At 38.5% G+C, this 17,500-nt stretch overlaps 1 protein-coding gene across 1 annotated transcript in view; it reads left to right on the top strand.

The window, feature by feature from the left end:
• The window catches only part of parp6a (poly (ADP-ribose) polymerase family, member 6a), a 46,510-nt gene extending 33,830 nt beyond the window's left edge, over nt 1-12,680 (top strand). Inside the window, exons 20-28 of the mRNA XM_079873856.1 lie at nt 13-80; nt 167-215; nt 290-402; nt 2,367-2,439; nt 3,990-4,059; nt 6,996-7,075; nt 7,161-7,224; nt 8,223-8,307; nt 9,689-12,680. Of these exons, the coding sequence (XP_079729982.1) occupies nt 13-80; nt 167-215; nt 290-402; nt 2,367-2,439; nt 3,990-4,059; nt 6,996-7,075; nt 7,161-7,224; nt 8,223-8,307; nt 9,689-9,791 (705 nt within the window). The 3' untranslated portion in view covers nt 9,792-12,680. The remainder of the gene's footprint in view (nt 1-12; nt 81-166; nt 216-289; nt 403-2,366; nt 2,440-3,989; nt 4,060-6,995; nt 7,076-7,160; nt 7,225-8,222; nt 8,308-9,688) is intronic.
• The last annotated feature ends 4,820 nt before the right edge of the window (nt 12,681-17,500 follow it).

Genomic DNA, 17,500 nt, shown 5'->3' with positions numbered 1-17,500 from the left:
TTGTGTTTTCAGGGCTCGTATCTGGAGATTAAGAAACAGATGGACAAACTGGATCCTCTGGCTCATCCGTTACTGCAGTGGTGAGTTGATCAGAAACAGGCGAGGTATTACAGTGATTTTACCACAGTAAGTGTGTTTATTGTGTTCACCTCATCTCTCTCTGCAGGATTATATCCAGTAACCGGTCTCATATTGTGAAGCTGCCGCTCAGTAGGGTAAGGTGAACACTTATGAACAGCTGGCATTGAAGAGCTTGTGTTTGCTCATCTGTGTTTCTGTCTGTCTACAGCAGCTGAAGTTCATGCACACGTCGCATCAGTTCCTGCTGTTGAGCAGTCCGCCGGCCAAAGAAGCTCGCTTTCGCACCGCAAAGAAACTCTACGGCAGCACCTTCGCCTTCCAGTGAGTCCCGGTGCTGCGTGTACATGCTCAGCTCGTGTTTCAGTCGGACTGAAGACATTACGAACATGAACGCTAAACGTGATCGGGTTGATGTGCGCGTTTATATGTCGCGAGCTTCAAATTGGGATCGATTTTTTGACATGCACACTGCAGGAATATACAGAGTTTCCTGGTGTTTGCACATAATAACCATTAGGATAATGGTTATTATGTGCAAACACCAGGAAATCCTGAATATTTGTACATTGGTTCTTTATTTAACAACAGCAGACTTAATATTTATCCATTTCACAAAGTCCCCCTGTGGTGAAAATCCAGCTTTTAATGTTGTTTATGTGTCTATGTGGAGTTTTTAATCTGCTTTAAGACAAAGCATGTGTAAATTCATAAGTCGACACCATTGCTGAGTATTTCCTCCTTAAAACTGCAGTGAACCAAAGACAGTCTCAAAAACACGCTTTGAAATCGCTGGTGTTTCTGACGTCACAAACTACCTTGTAACCAATCAGATCAACGTGTGATCGTCAACCAGTGGATCTCTGAGCTGAGGGAGTGAGTGGAGGCGGGGCTCATTTGCATATTCATAGAACCGCGAATACTAAATGAGGCAAGGGTGTCGAGTTACATTCAAGATATTTTAAGGCATGAAGAATTTTTTTTCAAGGAAAAAACATTTAAATATGTCATTTCAGTGATCAAATATGAGTTTAAGGGATACAATGATTGACTACAGGGGGACTTTAGCCTTACTCTTAGCCTTAACTTGTTTATCACAGATGTGAACAGGATAATCTTGTATTGTAGTGATATAAAAATACAAGGAGAAAAAAAAATTTGTCATCAACGAAATGAAGTGCATTAAACAATACGTCATGGGTTTGAAGAAACTGCAGGTGGTTCGTAACCATAAAATGAATTCAGTTGTATCATATTTAAGGCCATAAAAAGGTATAAAAAAGTCTTAATTCTCATTTAAATTTGGTCTTAAAAAGATTTAAATTTGATGTAATGTAACATTTTAAAGGCAACAACCTTGTTTATTTCTCTCTAATCATTTCTGCCAGATTTAGAAAAACAACAAAAACTTATGTTTATGGCATTTTGCATGTATAGTAAGGATCAGCAAATCCCGTCTATTGAGAGAGAACTATTTTCCAACATAAACTGAACAGCATGAAAATTAGTTTTAAACACATTAATTGCAGTTCTGGCCTTAGTTTTATTCTCTTATTTGATTGGATTCAAGAAGTAAAATCTTGCAATAATGTGAATTTTCAGGTTCGATCCAGTTCATTGGTTGTTGGTTGTTCCCTATTCATTTAAATCTGTCAAGAACTCAGATTTATAAGCCGTTGATCATGTGACTATTTAGAGCACAATGAAATGTTCCTGACAGACCGCCGGTAAAAAACATCAGGAGGATTGAAAATAATAACAGGTTTATTTTGGGTGCAGACTTTATATAAATGTGATTCTAATCCAGGTGGTCTAAATATAAAAATGCCAGGACTGCGCTTCAGTTTTTTTGGGTGCTATTTCTGTGCTTTTTGAGTTATTTTGGTCGACACATTTCCACTTTTATAAAAGTCTTCCAAAAACAGCCGACAAAAGACTAGCGTAACTCTTTCAAGCTGCAGAAATATCTCCAGACGGCTGGTTAAAAATAAGCCTGTGCCAGATTTATCAAACCTCCGCTGATGTTGCATCATCATGTACAGATCATCAGCATTTTTTGGCACATTTATAAAACTAAATTGACATTTTCTGAAATGTGAGTGGTGCAAAACTCGCAACTATGACACTAGGACGTCTGCTATGCAGTCGCATGGTGTTGTAGGAAGGGTTGCTTGTAGTTTTGCACCATCTGGGATTTTTTTTAAAACCTTTTTTATCATCCGCCTCCAAATTAATATTGAGCATCATAACATTTACTTACTGCTATATTTCTCTCACTCTCTCTCTAGTGGTTCCCATATTGAGAACTGGCACTCGGTTCTGAGAAACGGACTGGTCAATGCCTCTTACACTAAACTGCAGGTATGTAAATTACATCAGTCAGCTGATCTCAGACTCGTCTCCTGATTGGACAGTTCATGTTCTCAGCTTGTCCAGACTGCATCATCAGCCACAGTTCTACTTCCTATATTAAAGAATAGATGGTGTGTGATTAACATATGAAACATTAATCTGCTACATTGTTTCAGTCTTAAAGAGTAGCAAGTGAAACGAAATGCAACATTTGAAACATTAATCTGCTACAGTGTTTCACAGTCTGAAAGAGTAGTAAGTGAAACCAGGACAAACATCTAAACATTCTAAATCAAGATACATTTACACTTGAGAAGCAAAACGACGTGAGTTAAGAAGTCTTGTTTTCTGAGACACTGATCAAAATTAAGTGACTTAACTTGAAACTTTATTTCAGACCCATGTGTCCATATCAGAAAAAAAAAAAGCTTTGTTTAAAACAAGGAAATATCTGCCAATGGGGTCAGAAAAATAAGTTACACTGCAAAAAATGCTTTTCTTACTTAGTATTTTTGTCTTGTTTCCAGTCGAAGTATCTAAAAATTCTTAAATCTAGATAAGCAAAATGACATGAAATTATAATGTTTCTTAACCAATTGGCAGAAAATGTAGCTTGTTTTAAGCAAAAACTCATTTAATTTAGATTTTTTTATTATTATTATCAGAAAACAAGATATAATTTATTATGTCATTTTACTTACCTAGTAAATGCTTCTTAATTTAAGAATTTTTAGACATTTGGACTGGAAACAAGACAAAAATCCTAAGTAAAAAGCATTTTTAGCAATGTGCTTATTACAGTACGTTTATATTTTTCTTATTTTAAGCAAGAAGTCATTTACATTTGATACGTTTTTCATAAAACAAGTCTTCTTTTTGCTGTCATTTTGCATCAAGAAACAATTGAAAATAAGACAAAAATACCAAGAAAGAACATATTTAATTAGTGCAATTTAGTGTATAATCGTGTGAACTTTTAGAAATGTAAGGTCAGATTGAGCGTATTGCACTGTGAGATACGCAACATTATGTAAGTACTGTATTCCTTAACATGAATGAAGATGAATACGAGTCGGTTTTCTTTGCGTTTCACTGAAGACTTTGAGATCAGTGTGAACGTGGCGTTTTAATGAGGTTTGTGTTCAACAGTGTTCAATCCTCCTGGAATGATCTGTTGTTATAACATCTGTCCATCCTCAATGCCATGTCGATCATCTCCATGTCTTCTGTTGCTTGTTGACGTCATATTTGTCTCCTTGAAGGACAACCTCAGTCTCACAGCTGTAAACTCTCGTTCATGTATCATTGTCTTCACTGGAATCCATCATCATCATCATTATCATCCTTCATCTTCTTCCCGAGCATCACTCGTTCCTCATGCTTTACTCCATTTCACATGATGCTTTTCTTTTCATTCTTGGCTGTAATTGGCCAGAAAGCATCACCTCGTGCGTCTGTGATGATGTCAGAGTTGTGCGTTTGCTCTCTGTTTGTTGTTCTTCTCGGTGCACTGCAATAAAACAACAACTCTTTCCTCCTGTTCTTCTCTTTCATCAAAGCTGCATGGAGCAGCGTATGGGAAGGGCATCTATCTGAGCCCCATATCCAGTATTTCCTTTGGATATTCAGGTACGATCCAAACCTGCGTCTTCCGTGTGTTCGCTGTAGATTTGTGTCCGATCTAAAACCACATCTCAGTCTCTCTCTCTCTCTGTAACAAACACATCAGTCATTGCTTTCTGATCCATTTGAATGTTTTGTTGTGCATGCTTTGATTTTAATGCAGTCATTTTGATTCAATAATGTGATTTTTGTTATGGACTGTTTCTGCTTTTCCACACCGCTCAAAATCATTTTCTTCATCAGTATTTAGGGCCTGAGCACCGATGGTGAGAGGACCCTATTGTTTTTGCTCCGTTTATTATTATTCTTCTCCAAAGTGAATCGCTTTTTAGAGGGCCTAAACATGCTCAAAAACTCATGAAACTTTGCTCACGCTTCAGAAGTGGTGAAAATTTACGTGTGATATGGTTTACAAAATTGGGTGGGGCAAAATGGCTCAATTATTGCCCCTACATTTTGCTCTACGTTTCACGTACAGGTCTGAAATTCGGTACATACATGTAATGACCCAGTACCTACAAAAAAGTCTCTTGGAGCATAGCCCTAAACACAACAGGAAGTCAGCTATTTTGAACTTCCTCTCAGATTTTATGCAGTTTTTGCCATTTCCTGATGTTGTACTTTAACGAACTCCTCCTACAGTTTTGATCTGATCTTCTTCAAATTTGGTGAGTGTAATCTTAAGGCCTTTGCGACGTTAAATTGCGACGTTAAATTAATGTTGCTTGCAGTTCCGATGTTGCTAGGCAACCACAGACAGCCTGCAGTAACTCAGGCATACAATGCCTAATCTGCCCCAAACTTCACATGTTTGATAAGAGTTCTGTCCTGAACACATGACCATGCTCATATTTGGTTATAGCAATAGTGCCACCTGCTGGTAGCAGGAAGTGTGGCAAATTCAAATTACTTTGACATAGTCCTCCTATATTTACATACTGCCCACTGTGCTCTGTTTTTCCTAAAGCCGCCGGGTGGCGGTGGCACGGGTGCGAGGGCCCTTTTCATCGCTGCTTGCAGCTTTAATTTGTCTTGTTTTTCAGTGAAAGTATATTTAAAACTAAATGCATGTACCCGAGAAGCAAATTAGTGCAAGATACACTTTATAAAAAATATTTTCTCTAAATAGAATATTAACATCTTAATATTCTTAAATCAAGATACATTCACTTGAGAAGGAAAATTACGTTACGTTGAGATTTTGCTTAAAACGAGAAGAACGTGTTCATGTCAATTTTTGAGACATTTTATTCAGAAAGCAAGACTTTTGGAGCAAGATCTTTTGTAATTTTGCTTCTCAAGTAAATGTTTCTTGATTTAAGAATGTTTAGGTATTTGTACGTGAAAATAAGACTTTTATTCATTGAAAAGACTTGTTTATTTTTCTCTAATGTTCATTTTTGTTTATAATTTTTTATTTTAAGCCTAATCCACTTTACCGTTTGTTAATTTTCCCCCACGTCAAACAAGGAATAAATAATTTACCAATGGTGTAAGAAATCTTTTAAATGAAAAAAATAAAAACCCATCAGATTAATTTTCTATGAGCAAATGTTACAGTCTCATACAATGCTGCTTCTCAAGTAAATGTATTTTGTTTCAAGACTGTTTAGATATTTTTACTGGAAAACTTTGAGAAATCCTGACTAACAACATGATTTTTCCCGTGCACAAACACATGCCAGTCGTCTCAATCTCACATCTTGTTATCAATGAAAAATCAGCTCTGCATTGGACGCTTAAACCCACTGATCAAACTAACATCATGGACCGGACGGGTAGGTAATCTCAGTAGTAGCTGGATGAATGACTAGACGAAAAAAAACAACAACAACAACAAAATCCTGCAGGAGGAAAACGAGCGTGCTTCTATCAGAGAACATCCAGGACAAAATCTCTCAAAGAAAAAAAGTGTCTAAAATAACTTTTAGAAATGTATACAGAAAAACATAAGTTATCTTAGTCAATGTTTAAGGGTAACTCTCGCCAAAATGCAACCTAGGGTCTTTTTGTGAATCTACCCGAGGCAAACTTTGGTTTAAAAGCATAATTAGAATGGAAACGCCACTTTTAAGTTTAACCGTATTTTCGTGTTCGGTCAAATTGCCTGTTGAATGGGAGTGCTTGGGGCACGACTATGATAGCATCAAAATCACTATTTTTAAAACACTAAGAAGGCTCGACACAACATGAAACTGTGCTGGAAGGATCACCACACATGAACTCCAGCATTGAGAACAGTGTTTGTGTACACAGAGTTTACTAAAGAGAAAGGTTTTGACAACTCACTGTCTCTGTGTCCGCCGGCATTATGACAGTCAAAAATAGTCGATCTCCAAACGCGAATGAACTGACTATGAATTTTAGTATTGCTTCTTATATGAGCATCCTTTTTCAAATACAAGGTCAATATTGATTTTCACTAATGACAAAACAACAAATTATCCGTGAATTTATATTGAACTAAGCTTTAGGAGCTTTCCTTCTTTACTCTCCTCCCTGTTACGTTGCATTCTGAGATCGACTATTTTTGACTGTCATAATGCCGACGGACACACAGCTTCAGTGAGTTGTTCAAAATCTTTCTTTTTAGTAAACTCTGTGTACACAAACACTGTTCTCAATGCTGGAGTTCATGTGTAGAGCCCCTGGTGAGACTTCCAGCACAGTTTCATGTTGTGTCGAGCCTTCTTAGTGTTTTAAAAGTAGTGATTTTGATGCTATCATAGTCGTGCCCCAAGCACTCGCATTCACAACGCAGTTTGACCGAAAGCGAAAATACGGTCAAGCGTAAAAGTGGCGTTTCCATTCTAATTATGCTTTTAAACCAAAGTTTGCCTCGGGTAGATTCACAAAAAGACCCTAAATAGCATTTTGGCTAACCTTTAACACGGGCCAATGTAGTCTCATAGATGTATTATATTTCTGTGTGTGTGTTTTAGGAATGGGGAAGGGACAGCATCGCATGCCCACCAAAGATGAGCTAGTCCTGCGCTATAACCGGATGAACACAATGCCACAGGTACGACAGTGACGTCTCATGTTTAAACCCTGTGCTCATCGTCCCGTCAGAGATATTAACGTGTGTGTTGTTCGTCTTTCCACAGAGTCGCCCGATACAGTCGCGTTTCCTCCAGAGCAGGAATTTAAACTGCATCGCTCTTTGTGAAGGTAAAACATCTGGATCTCACAGTGTTGGTGTCACAGCTGGTTTCAGTAACAGGATCTGTCACTTTTATTCACAACTTACACCAGAATAACAAACACAACCAACTAAACATCGATGAGAACCGACTGAGATTGAGGGATATATACTGTATATATACACAGAGTGGGGCCGTTTACACGACACCGGTTTCAACTAAAATAGAAAACTTTTTATGCCTTTTGACTGTTCATTTACACGACAATTGGATGCAAACTTTTGAAAACAGGTTTTTGAAAATGATACTGTTATCGTCTCCATGTAAACTAGCAAAAACGTGAATTTGTGGAAATTTGTTGTTATGCGACAAAGTACAAAGGGACATCGCCATCTACTGGCCTGGCATGAATAATACAGCGTTTTTAGAGGGAATGGGATCGTTTCAAAAACGTTGAAAACTTTTCTGTTTTTGTACATTGTTGTCCTGTAAACGGACCCTAAAGGGAGGGAGAAAACAGGGAGCAGGTGGGATTAATCAATTAACAAATGAGTAGCTATGGAAACAAATGGAAACATACTTAGAAACCATGACAACTGAGACGAGATCTAACACAGGTAAAACAGAAACATCATGTGATGGTTTGTTTGATACATTTTGATCAGAGAAAGAAAAAAAATATATATACTGAATATGTTCTCTTAAAACCTGGATCTCAACCAAAATTCACACATGAAAAGTGTTATTTTAGCTTTTATTTTTATAGTTTTCGTGTTAAGTTTTGTGAATTTTTGTGTAATTAATTTCATTATGTGCTATTTTTTTTAATATTGCTATTTAGGTTTAATTTATTTTTATTTCAGTTTTAGTTTTCATTTTGATTTATTGCCAGTTTACGTCAGTTTATTTTTCAACTAATATTTATATTTTCTTTTACTTCAGCTTTATATCAATGAACAGAAATGTTTTTAATAGTTTTAGTTAACGATGATAACCCTGGTGTGAACATCTGTTTCCCTGTCGCAGTGATCACATCAAAAGACCTGCAGAAACACGGGAACATCTGGGTGTGTCCGGTGTCGGACCACGTCTGCACGCGCTTCTTCTTCGTGTGAGTTTCTGAGTATATATAATATCTACGGAAGCCCTGAGAGGCCAAGCATTGTTGTCTTTTTCTCGTTTCCTTGTGATCTCGACATGAAACATGTTTTCTCGACAAAACTCGACACAACATGACAAACTTTGTTTTCTGATGATCTCGTTTTCATTAAGTTGAGCTTTGTTGTCAATATCAAGAAAAATGAACTTATATCGAGATCACTGGAAAATTAATTCAATATCACGAGAAAACTAGAAAAAATAAAATAATGCATTGCCTTTTAGGTCAAAAATAAAAATTATATAAAGTAAATAGAATATATATATATATATATATATATATATATATATATATATATATATATATATATATATATATATATATATATACATACACACACACACACACACACACACAAAGCACAGACAAATATTACTATAGATATTTGCAAGGGGAAAAACTGCAGAGAATTATTTTATTATTGTACTTTTTTTCTCATGATGTCGACGACACAATTTGTTTTCTAGTGATTTTGTTTTTATTATTTAGTTCTTTATGATGTCAATATCATAAAAAAAATCTATTTGTCCTATGCCAAGATCACAAAAAAATAATTAAGTTGAGATCACGAGAAAACAAGACAGAAAAAATGTATGGCCTCTTAGGTCAAAAATTAAATATATATAAAGTAGTGCTGTCAAATTTTAAAGTAGTGCTGTCACGATTAATCGTATCTAACATAAAAGTTTGTAAATATATAATATATATGAATGCGTATATGTATATATATATATATATATATATATATATATATATATATATATATATATATATATATATATCGCTAATAATCGTATATAGATACGATTATTAGCGATTAATTGATTTGACAGCACTAATATAAATATAATATATAAAGAAGTACAAAAAGCACAGACAAAAATAATGCATGTACACAATATTATTTTAGATATTTGCAAAGGGAAAAAGTGCACAGAAATGGTGACTATGTACAGGCAGTTTGATAAATATGATTGATTCACATATTGCATATGTAAATATATTGCACATTTGTGCTATTGCACATTAACAAACATTGCACACTAATAAAAAATAACTTCTATAGAACAAAAATCTATAATCATCATTTTTGGATGAATTATTCTTTCTTTTATTGTAGTATTTTCAGTTTTACATACAAATATACAGCTCAATCACAGGATAGGACCAAACACAATTACACACACATAAAAAATAAAATTAAATAAATAATTAAATAAAAAACCAATAACGACAACAGAAAAACTCCTTCAAGTTAAGCACAACACTAACCTCAGGCTAGGGAGGTATGAAATATGAATGTGATGTGTGACGTCTCGTGTGTGTCTCTCAGGTACGAGGACGGTCAGGTGGGAGATGCTAACATTAACACACAGGAGCCCAAGATACAGAAGGAGATCATGCGCGTCATCGGCACCCAGATCTACTCCAGCTGAACGGATGGGTTTCTTACAGAGACGCTTTGAGACGGACACATCTCTGGGCTTCAACCTCAGAGAAAGACCCGGCCTCTCTCTCTCTCTCTCCTGCCTGCTGTCGTTCCTCGACTCTATTCCATCTATACTTTCTTTTTAGTATGGGATGCGGGTGTGGATTTCCAGTGTGGGATGGATTGGCGACCCTCCGTTCAGAAGGAAAACGTCAGAAACACACGCTTCTATCGAGTGCAATAAGCCCCGCCCACAACCCGTTCTGACCTCTCTCGTTGACCTCCCGCAGAGCTGTCAGTCAGAAGCAGACAAGCGCCTGATTGGAGGAGCCGTCGGCCAATGAAACTGTTCTGAACTCGAATTTTTTTTTTTTCTCTCAACTCTTTTTCACATCTGTTCCTCACACTGAATATCTATAAACATGAGCGTGTTTTTTCCATCTCTGGATAGTAAATGATGAATCTTTGTGCACTCTTATTGTGTTTGTATGGCGTTATCTGCTGCTTTTCCTGACTGATGATGACACATATTAATATCCCAGATGTATTTATCTCTGAGTTTCCCGCTGAAATCAATTTCTTGTCTTTTGTTCCTCGCTCCGCTTACACGCGTACAAGCGCTCGCCGTGATTTATCGGGGAGCCGATCACGGATGAGAGGACAGGGACACGTCGTTACTCATCTTTATGCTTTTATCTTCTGGATGGCGCCGTTTCTGAACCGACTGAAAAGCGCGAGGTTCAGGGCCATTCAGTGATGTCATCGTCTGAAAATGTGGAACAAACTAAAGCTGACGTTTCAGAGAGGCTTTTAGTTCTGCTGTCAGTTCTCAAGACATTCCTGAAGGCTTGTGGGTAATTTCCACAAAGCTTACCGTCGTCGGTCTGCCGTAGGATAATAGCAGTCAAACGTTTGGACATTCTTCATTCTGACTCTTTATAATGATAGCGAAGTCATCGAAACTCACACATGGAAGTCTGGGAATGATTTAGGGATCAAAATATGACATAAATGAAAACAATTTAAAATACGGTTCATTAGTTAACATGAAGAATGAACAATACTTCTACATTAATTCATTCATTCATAATTCTACTGTATTAGTTAACATTAGTTAATGCACTGTGAACTAACATGAACAAACAATGAACAGCTGTATTTTTATTATCTAACATTAACAAAGATTAATAAATACTGTAACTAATGTATTGCTCAATGTTAGTTCATACATTAACTAATGTTAACTAATGAAACTTATTGTAAAGTGTTACCCTTGCTGGCATGAAATGAAAGTTGAGAATCTCTTTTTCACATGTATTCAAGTGTAATGATGTGCACGGGTAAATCATTTATAATTTATATCATAAAAAAATATGAATTGTGGGTAACACTTTACAGTAAAGTTCCATTAGTTAAAGCTGCAGTAACGATTTCTGAGAAACAATCACCAAAACAAACATGCCCCGCCCCCTAGTCAAAATGACCACGCCCCTATATTGATAGCTCCACCCCCAAATTCTCAAACACGCTATGCAACACAGACTCCTCCCCCCTGATGAGTGGACACGCCCCTAACTGCTGATTGGCTACAGTGTGTTGTGCTGCTCGATCCACTTTCAGCGTTTCTCAGAAATCTCTCACTGCACCTTTAATGTTAGTAAATGTACAACTGTAACTTTTTTTGTTCAAAATTTAGAAAATGTTTGATTGATTCATCATGAATCCATCTTCCCAACCGTGTTTTTGTCTTATCCTGAATCACTACTGCACGCCTAACATAAGCCTTTATATTCAGTTTTAGAGCAAGCGTGACGAGATGTGCGTGATTCTGCCGAAAATTATACTTCTTTTTTTTTTTTTGTCCAGAAAACTTTTTTTATTTCATTTTGCTAATATTTTTTCTATTTTTTTATGCAATTTTTTGGAGAATTTTTGTTATTTTCTATTTTATTTACCTTTAAATTCCTAGATTTGATAAATAAATCAATAAATAGTAATCTAAGCACATTCCTCACATTCTTTCAACTTTAAATTCAAAATAACTCACAATTTCATGCATAACCCTTTTAATTCAGCTCTAAATATTTTACACTGAGTGTCTTTGTCGACCTCTTGTGGAAAATAAATAATATAAGATGATATTTCATGACTCTAGATGGCCTTATATCTCTATATGAGCTGTTCCGCGGGGTCCTAAAGTTCTTCAGTGTGCATTCAGTTACACATGTAGACATTATAAAATAATTTTTTGGTAAAGTTTTAGCATTTTTAGTTTGAATTTTGAGCATTTTTAGGTTTTTCTATGTGTACTGAAGCATTCCATTCATTCCTAAGGGGGTCAAATTGACCCGAGAGTGAAGGATTTGTTACTTTTTTTTTTTTTTTTTTTTTTTTAAATATTCGTGGTTCAAGTGCAACAAAAGTCGTAGAGTCTTGGACCCCTCTGATGAACACTAATTTTTTTTTAATAAATTGTTTAAAAAATGAGTTTCGGGTCAAAATGACCCGAGGGAAGGATGAGCAAGACAACTGCAAACATGAGTGTTGCGTCCAAACGTTTGACTGCTGGTGTTTCTCGTGTGTTTTGACTTTATTCTGTTGCTCTTGAACGTTTGTGAGTATTTCGTGGTGTTTATCTGATTTTAAGGGCGTTGCACTGACACGGCCTGCGTCTGATTCTGGATCTGTGTCAGATATGAGACAGTCAGGTGTAGATCTTCACTGTAAATAATCTATATGTGAGTTGTGTGACTGGACAGGAGGAATGTTTCCAGCAGGGCTTCGGACGCGCTCTGGATCCGGGTCGTCAGATCTCCTGGTCTGTGGTCATGCTGTATGAACTGCGATTGTACAGGTGGAATTAATGCTGAACAGAACAAATAAAAGGAAGTTTTGCACAATTTTTAGATGCGTAATTTCTCTCCATGTGATTTCTCTATGACATGTTGTTGTTTTCATGCAGTGACGTCTTTCTTGCATCAGGTGGCGCCTTTGCTTCACTTCAACTTCACAAATGAAACCTGGACAACAACAAACACACATTTGCAAAGGATCCTGAGGTAAATCTGGAAGATGTTTATCTGTAATATGCTGTTATCATCAGCATTAGATTAGAAAGTCCTGAACTCTTTGCTGTTCAGTCTTCATTCATTTAGTCTGTAAAGTGTGTGTGCATTATTATCATAGTGAGCGACTGGTTAATGTGAGCATGGACTGGTCAACAGGAGTGTGTCCGTCTTATCCATGAGTGATGATGCACAATTTCTTTTCAGAAATTTTTAGTGGATTTCATAAAGAACTTTTTCTTTGTAAAATGAGCAAGACAGAATAAAATGCATTGCCTCTTAGGTCAAAAATAATATATATAAAGTAGTGCTGTCAAATAAATTAATCACGATTAATCGCATCTAACAAAAGTTTGTAAATATAAAATATATATACATACATACATATATATATATACACACACACTGAGACAGAGTGAGTGTGTGTGTGTGTGTGTGTGTGTGTGTGTGTGTGTGTGTGTGTGTGTGTGTGTGTGTGTGATTTACTTATTATTTTATACTGCAGTTCCAAGCCACTATTTTATTTGTTTGTTGCAGCTGTTTTTAATGAGTGAGCAACATTAAACACAATATCTGTGCGTATAGTGTCTACAATAAAACTCAATTTTAACTTCTTGTTTATTGAACTTGTATAAAAGCAGTTTCGCATTGACACTCATTCTGCTGTTCTGAACATCGGTCATGTGATCACCCGTGGCCCAATCACAGTCATGCTGCTGTTCAGAACATGGGTCATGTGATCACCTGTGGCCCAATCACAGTCATGATGATGATACTCGTGATTACAGGATCATTATGAACAGCATGAAAAACCTCCACCAGGGGGAACTCAAGCGCTGTGATCTCAGTCCTCTCTCGTTCACTCTCATGTTTCACTTCTTCTGCGTCTCCTCTCTCTCTCTCTCTCTCTCTCTCTCTCTCTCTCTCTCTCTCTCTGAGAGTGAACACACACACACACACACACACACACACACACACACACACACACTGTAATGAAATAAAGATCAGACAGGTAGGTCAGGACCAGCAACACACTCACAAGTCTGCATGAATGTGCTTATAAATCATGTAGTATAAATCCTGTCAGAGAGATGAACATCTGTAGGATCTGTTTCTTCTGTCAAACACAAAAGATGATGTTTATATTTTATCTGGCCTTATGAGACTATAAATCTGCAGTTTCGACTCAGAAGTTTCTCATATGGACACTGTTATGCTAGTGTTGTTGTTTTGATGTGCCATTTTTGTGTACTGAGGGCGTTTGCTAACGTTCCCATTGAAAACGTTATTTCCGAATGTTCTCAGAACCAGCAGTGATGAGAAGATGGAGTGATGGAGTGATGAGAAGATGGAGTAGTGAGAAGATGGCGTGATGAGAAGATGGAGTGATGAGAAGATGGAGTGATGAGAAGATGGAGTGATGAGAAGATGGAGTGATGAGAAGATGGAGTAGTGAGAAGATGGCGTGATGAGAAGATGGAGTGATGAGAAGATGGAGTGATGAGAAGATGGAATAGTGAGAAGATGGAGTGATGAAAAGATGGAGTGATGAAGTGATGAGAAGATGGAGCGATGAAGAGATGGAATGATGAGAAGATGGAGTGATGAGAAGATGGAGTGATGAGAAGATGGAGTGATGAGAAGATGGAGTGATGAGAAGATGGAGTGATGAGAAGATGGAGTGATGAGAAGATGGAGTAGTGAGAAGATGGCGTGATGAGAAGATGGAGTGATGAGAAGATGGAGTGATGAGAAGATGGAGTGATGAGAAGATGGAGTGATGAGAAGATGGAGTAGTGAGAAGATGGCGTGATGAGAAGATGGAGTGATGAGAAGATGGAGTGATGAGAAGATGGAATAGTGAGAAGATGGAGTGATGAAAAGATGGAGTGATGAAGTGATGAGAAGATGGAGCGATGAAGAGATGGAATGATGAGAAGATGGAGTGATGAGAAGATGGAGTGATGAGAAGATGGAGTGATGAAGTGATGAGAAGATGGAGTGATGAGAAGATGGAGTAGTGAGAAGATGGCGTGATGAGAAGATGGAGTGATGAGAAGATGGAGTTGTGAGAAGATGGAGTGATGAAAAGATGGAGTGATGAAGTGATGAGAAGATGGAGCGATGAAGAGATGGAGCGATGAGATGGAGTGATGGAGTGATGAGAAGATGGAGCGGTGAATAGATGGAGTGATGAGAAGATGGAGTGATGCGAAGATGGAGTGATGCGAAGATGGAGTGATGAAAAGATGGAGTGATGAGATGGAGTGATGGAGTGATGAGATGGAGCGATGAGAAGATGGAGTGATGAGAAGATGGAGTGATGCGAAGATGGAGTGATGCGAAGATGGAGTGATGAAAAGATGAAAAGATGGAGTGATGAAAAGATGGAGTGATGAAAAGATGGAGTGATGAAAAGATGGAGTGTTGAGAAGATGGAGTGATGAAAAGATGGAGTGATGAGAAGATGGAGCGATGAGAGGATGGAGTGATGAGATGGAGTGATGAGAAGATGGTGTGATGAGACGATGGAGTGATGAGAAGATGGAGTGATGGAGTGATGAGAAGATGGTGTGATGAGACGATGGAGCGATGAGAAGATGGAGTGATGCGAAGATGGTGTGATGAGACGATGGAGCGATGAGAAGATGGAGTGATGTGAAGATGGAGTGATGCGATGATGGAGTGATGAAAAGATGGAGTGATGAGAAGATGGAGTGATGAGAAGATGGAGTGATGAAAAGATGGAGTGATGAAAAGATGGAGTGATGAGAAGATGGAGTGATGGAGTGATGAGAAGATGGAGCGGTGAATAGATGGAGTGATGGAGTGATGAGATGGAGTGATGAGAAGATGGAGCGATGAAGTGATGAGATGGAGTGATGAGAAGATGGAGTGATGAGAAGATGGAGTGACGCGAAGATGGAGTGATGGAAGATGGAGTGATGAAAAGATAGAGTGATGGAGTGATGAGAAGATGGAGTGATGGGAAGATGGAGTGATGAGATGGAGTGACGCGAAGATGGAGTGATGAGAAGATGGGTGATGAGAAGATGGAGTGATGAGAAGATGGAGTGATGAGAAGATGGAGTGATGGAGTGATGAGAAGATGGAGTGTTGAGAAGATGGAGTGATGGAGTGATGAGAAGATGGAGTGTTGAGAAGATGGAGTGATGGAGTGATGAGAAGATGGAGTGATGGAGTGATGAGAAGAGGGAGTGTTGAGAAGATGGAGTGATGGAGCGATGATATGGAGTGATGGAGTGATGAGAAGATGAAGTGATGAGAAGATGGAGTGATGGAGCGATGAGATGGAGTGATGAGAAGAGGCCAAGAGGGAGTGTTGAGAAGATGGAGTGATGGAGCGATGATATGGAGTGATGGAGCGATGAGAAGATGGAGTGATGAGAAGATGGAGTGATGTAGTGAAGAGAAGATGGAGCGATGAGAAGATGGAGTGATGGAGCGATGAGATGGAGTGATGGAGCGATGAGATGATGGAGTGATGGAGCGATGAGATGGAGTGATGGAGCAATGAGATGATGGAGTGATGGAGCGATGAGAGGATGGACTGATGGAGCGATGAGATGGAGGGATGGAGCGATGAGATGATGGAGTGATGGAGCGATGTGATGATGGAGTGATGGAGCGATGAGATGGAGTGATGGAGCGATGAGATGGAGTGATGGAGCGATGAGATGGATTGATGGAGCGATGAGATGGATTGATGGAGCGATGAGATGATGGAGTGATGGAGCGATGAGATGGATTGATGGAGCGATGAGATGGAGTGATGGAGCGATGAGATGGAGTGATGGAGCGATGAGATGGATTGATGGAACGATGAGAAGATGGAGTGATGGAGCGATGAGATGGAGTGATAAGATGGAGTGATGGAGCGATGAGATGGAGTGATGAGAAGATGGAGTGATGGAGTGATGAGATGATGGAGTGATGGAGCGATGAGATGGAGTGATGGAGCGATGAGATGGAGTGATGGAGCGATGAGATGGGTTGATGGAGCGATGAGAAGATGGAGTGATGGAGCGATGAGATGGAGTGATGGAGTGATGAGAAGATGGAGTGATGGAGCGATGAGAAGATGGAGTGATGGAGCGATGAGATGGAGTGATGGAGTGATGAGAAGATGGAGTGATGGAGCGATGAGATGATGGAGTGATGGAGCGATGAGATGATGGAGTGATGGAGCGATGAGATGGATTGATGGAGCGATGAGATGATGGAGTGATGGAGCGATGAGATGGAGTGATGGAGTGATGAGAGATGGAGTGATGGAGCGATGAGATGATGGAGTGATGGAGCGATGAGATGGATTGATAGAGCGATGAGATGATGGAGTGATGGAGCGATGAGATGGAGTGATGAGAAGATGGAGTGATGGAGCGATGAGAAGATGGAGTGATGGAGCGATGAGATGGAGTGATGAGAAGATGGAGTGATGGAGCGATGAGAAGATGGAGTGATGGAGCGATGAGATGGAGTGATGAGAAGATGGAGTGATGGAGCGATGAGATGATGGAGTGATGGAGCGATGAGATGGATTGATGGAGCGATGAGATGATGGAGTGATGGAGCGATGAGATGGAGTGATGGAGTGATGAGAGATGGAGTGATGGAGCGATGAGATGAT

The sequence above is a fragment of the Squalius cephalus genome, assembly GCF_949319135.1.
Source record: "Squalius cephalus genome assembly, chromosome: 6".
Classification (NCBI taxonomy): Eukaryota; Metazoa; Chordata; class Actinopteri; order Cypriniformes; family Leuciscidae; genus Squalius; species Squalius cephalus.
The sequence above is the reverse complement of the archived record's forward strand: the minus strand, read 5'-3'. Positions and strand labels throughout refer to the sequence as shown.